The 3,793-nt window shown below is 54.1% G+C and overlaps 1 protein-coding gene across 1 annotated transcript; it reads left to right on the forward strand.

Annotated features, from left to right (window-relative positions):
* The first annotated feature begins 238 nt into the window (after positions 1–238).
* Positions 239–2,890, forward strand: LOC109186213. Its single transcript, XM_019336163.1, has 3 exons — positions 239–383; positions 656–1,926; positions 2,852–2,890. The coding sequence occupies exons 1-3, from the start codon at positions 239–241 to the stop codon at positions 2,888–2,890; spliced, it is 1,455 nt and encodes a 484-aa protein (XP_019191708.1).
* The last annotated feature ends 903 nt before the right edge of the window (positions 2,891–3,793 follow it).

The raw sequence follows: 3,793 nt of genomic DNA on the forward strand, positions 1-3,793 counted from the left end.
CTGCCCCGAATCGACCAGCTAGTCGACGAGACGGCGCGGTCGGCGTTGCTCAGTTTTATGGATGCCTTCAGAGGGTACCATCAATATTCATGCACCCGGCAGACGAGGAGAAGACCGCCTTCCTAACTCCGGATGGAGTGTATTGCTATCGAGTCCATGCCATTCGGGACTCAAAAATGCCGGGGCCACGTACACCCGAATGGTCGCCCGGTTATTCCACCACCTGCTAGGAAAGTCGATGGCCGCGTACGTCGACGGACATGCTCCGTCAAGAGTCGAGAGGAGGACAAGCACGCCGGAGGATTTAGCCGACTGCTTTAAAGTAATGATAAAGTATAACCTCCGACTAAACCCCAAGAAGTGTGCGTTCGCCGTCCAGGGCGGTAAGTTCTTGGGCTACCATGGTCACCAAAACGAGGCATTGAGCCTAACCCAGAGAAAGTACGAGCCATCCTCGACATGCAGCCTCCTACTACTATCAAGGACCTACAACGCTTGACCGGACGACTGGCCGCTTTCAGCCGTTTTCTGAGCAAATCGGCGGATAAGACTGTGCCTTTCTTCGAAGCCATGAAGAAGAAAGAGGGATTCGCTTGGACTGCCGAATGCCAACAATCGTTCGAGGAATTAAAACGGTATCTGTCGACTCCCCCAGTACTGTCTACCCCCCAGGAGGGCGAGCCCTTACTGTTGTACCTCGCCGCCTCGGCCAAAGCGGTAAGTTCGGTGCTGGTTCGAGAGGAGGAACGAGTCCAGCACCCGGTTTACTATGTAAGCCGCTCACTGAAAGCTGCCGAGACACGGTACACTGCCCTGGAAAAGATCGTGTATGCCTTGGTGGTCACCGTTCGCAAGTTGGCGCCTTATTTCCAAGCCCATACCGTCCGGGTCCTGACGGATCAACCACTCGGGAATGTACTACGGAACCCCATGTCTTCCGGCCGGCTAGTGAAGTGGGCCGTCGAGCTGACACAATACGGGATCGAATACCAACCCAGGCCCTCCATCAAAGGCCAAGCTTTGGCCGACTTCCTGGTCGAGTGTACGGCGAGCGAGGAGGAGAAGGAAAGTGCCTCGGAAAGCACCCCGGGCGAGTGGTGGGAGATGCATGCGGACGGAGCATCAAGTCGACAGCACTGCGGAGGCGGCGTTGTGCTCATCACCCCGGAGGGATTTCGGCTGTATTACGCCCTAAGGTACTTGTTCCCTGCATCAAATAACGAGGCCGAGTACGAAGCAGTATTGAATAGCCTCCGACTCGCCAAGGGTCTAGGAATCGAACGGCTACGAGTCAAAACCGACTCCCGACTAGTAGTTGGGCAGATCTCGGGTACGTGCGAAGCTAAGAACGCGAGGATGGCGTTGTACAAAGAATGTGCCAACAAGATGTTGAAGGGGTTCGAAGCTTATGAAATAGAATACATATCCCGGGCGGACAACGTAGAGGCCGACATCTTGTCTAAAATCGCCCTGGAAGGGGTGCCGGACCGCTTAATAAAGATTTGCCAGAAGGAGGAGCTAAGTCGGCCGAGCGTCGAAGAGGCGCCGCTAGATGTCCAGCAAGTAAGCATCGAAGGGTGGAATCGAGAGAAAAACCCGGAGATGTTCTGGATAGATGACATCCGGCGATTCAAGGAAACGGGCGAGTTGCCAGCTGACCCATCAGTCGCCGCAAGGGTTCGGCGGAAAGCTCCCTCTTTCCGGATCGTAGACGGAGACCTATATAAACAGTCGTTCGGAGGACCCTTGTTGAAATGCCTACTTAAGCCTGAGGCCGAGAAGGTAATGGATGAAGCCCACAGAGGCATTTGCGCTGCGCACCAGGGTGCTCACACGCTCGCCCAAAAATTGGTCGTTCAAGGGTATTACTGGCCGACCATGATGCGAGATTGTGTCGAACGGATGTCCAAATGTGGCGTTTGTCAGGCATTCGCCAGGAAAGACACTCGGCCAGCCACCTTCTATACACCGGTCACCACTGCCATTCCCTTCGCCAAGTGGGGAATAGACCTGTTGGGACCATTACCCGTCGCCCCGGGAGGATTGAAGTTTTGCGTCGTGGCCATCGATTACTTCACCAAGTGGGTCGAGGCGGAACCCCTGACCACCATCACCGAGTACCAGTGTCGACGTTTTCTGTGGAAAAAGGTGATCTGTCGCTACGGTTTGCCCGAGCACATCGTCAGCGATAACGGGCGACAGTTTGATTGCCAGGCATTCGCCGAATTCTGCCACCGACACGGTATCAAGCATACCAAGGTATCGGTGGCCTACCCCCAGGCAAATGGACAGGTGGAGAATGTGAACCGAACCCTGGTCGATGGGATCCGGAAGAAACTCGAGGACGTCCGAGGAAACTGGGCGGACGAGCTTGATCGAGTCCTCTGGGCCTATCGCACTACCCAGCGGCGAGCGACGGGAGAGAGTCCGTTCTCACTCGCATACGGCTTTGAGGCCAAGGTTCCCGTCGAAGTGGTCGAACCCACCCATCGGGTTCGCACCTACTCGGACGCAACAAATGAGGAGAGCCTGCGGATTGAGAAAAATTTTCTAGAAGAAAGAAGGGAAGCCGCGAGTGCGCGAATGGCTGAGTACCAGCAGGCAGTGAAAAGATACCGCGACCGCAGAACTCGCCCGCGAACCTTCCAGGTTGGCGACCTAGTGCTGCGGGATCGACAAGCCAGCCAGCCCACCGAAGGAGGCAAGCTCGCGGTCAAGTGGGAAGGACCGTACCGCATCGCGACCGTAGTTCAGGCCGGAACTTACAAGTTAGAAACCATGGAAGGCAAGCTTATAGACCGTATATGGAATGCAGCACATTTGAAAAGGTTTTATCAGTAGCCCATGATAGGCCATGTACGAACTCGAGGACTCCAAGAAATCTGAATAAAAGTGCGTGGGTTGCAGTTAATCGTCCCCAGAGACTCGGCAAGTATATATAGAAACAACGGGGCACTGACCCTAAACCGTTTCTGAGAGCAGAAAAAGCCTAAAGGAGTCGCCTCGACTGAGGGACTCGGCGAGAGAAAGATAGGAAACAAGGGCCCAGACCCTTAGACGTTTCCGTGAAAAAGCCAAAAGGAGTCGCCTCGACTGAGAGACTCGGCAAGTATATATAGAAACAACGGGGCACTGACCCTAAACCGTTTCTGAGAGCAGAAAAAGCCTAAAGGAGTCGCCTCGACTGAGGGACTCGGCGAGAGAAAGATAGGAAACAAGGGCCCAGACCCTTAGACGTTTCCGTGAAAAAGCCAAAAGGAGTCGCCTCGACTGAGAGACTCGGCAAATATATATAGAAACAACGGGGCACTGACCCTAAACCGTTTCTGAGAACAGAAAAAGCCTAGAGGAGTCGCCTCGACTGAGGGACTCGGCGAGAGAAAGATAGGAAACAAGGGCCCAGACCCTTAGACGTTTCCGTGAAAAAGCCAAAAGGGGTCGCCTCGACTGAGAGACTCGGCAAATATATATAGAAACAACGGGGCACTGACCCTAAACCGTTTCTGAGAACAGGAAAAGCCTAAAGGAGTCGCCTCGACTGAGGGACTCGGCGAGAGAAAGATAGGAAACAAGGGCCCAGACCCTTAGACGTTTCCGTGAAAAAGCCAAAAGGAGTCGCCTCGACTGAGAGACTCGGCAAATATATATAGAAACAACGGGGCACTGACCCTAAACCGTTTCTGAGAACAGGAAAAGCCTAAAGGAGTCGCCTCGACTGAGGGACTCGGCGAGAGAAAGATGGGAAGCAAGGGGCCAGACCCTTAGTCGCTTCCAAGAGAAAAAGCTGAAAGGA

Source organism: Ipomoea nil, unplaced genomic scaffold (assembly GCF_001879475.1).
Source record: "Ipomoea nil cultivar Tokyo-kokei standard unplaced genomic scaffold, Asagao_1.1 scaffold0103, whole genome shotgun sequence".
NCBI lineage: Eukaryota > Viridiplantae > Streptophyta > Magnoliopsida > Solanales > Convolvulaceae > Ipomoea > Ipomoea nil.

Excerpts from the sequence above, each read along its gene's own strand:
- LOC109186213 (XM_019336163.1), top strand. The coding sequence starts at position 239 with ATGGCCGCGTACGTCGACGGACATGCTCCGTCAAGAGTCGAGAGGAGG. Across the intron at positions 384-655 it reads TGCGTTCGCCGTCCAGGGCG|TACTGTCTACCCCCCAGGAG; the intron begins GTAAGTTCTTGG and ends CGACTCCCCCAG. Across the intron at positions 1,927-2,851 it reads CCAAATGTGGCGTTTGTCAG|GCCATGTACGAACTCGAGGA; the intron begins GCATTCGCCAGG and ends AGCCCATGATAG.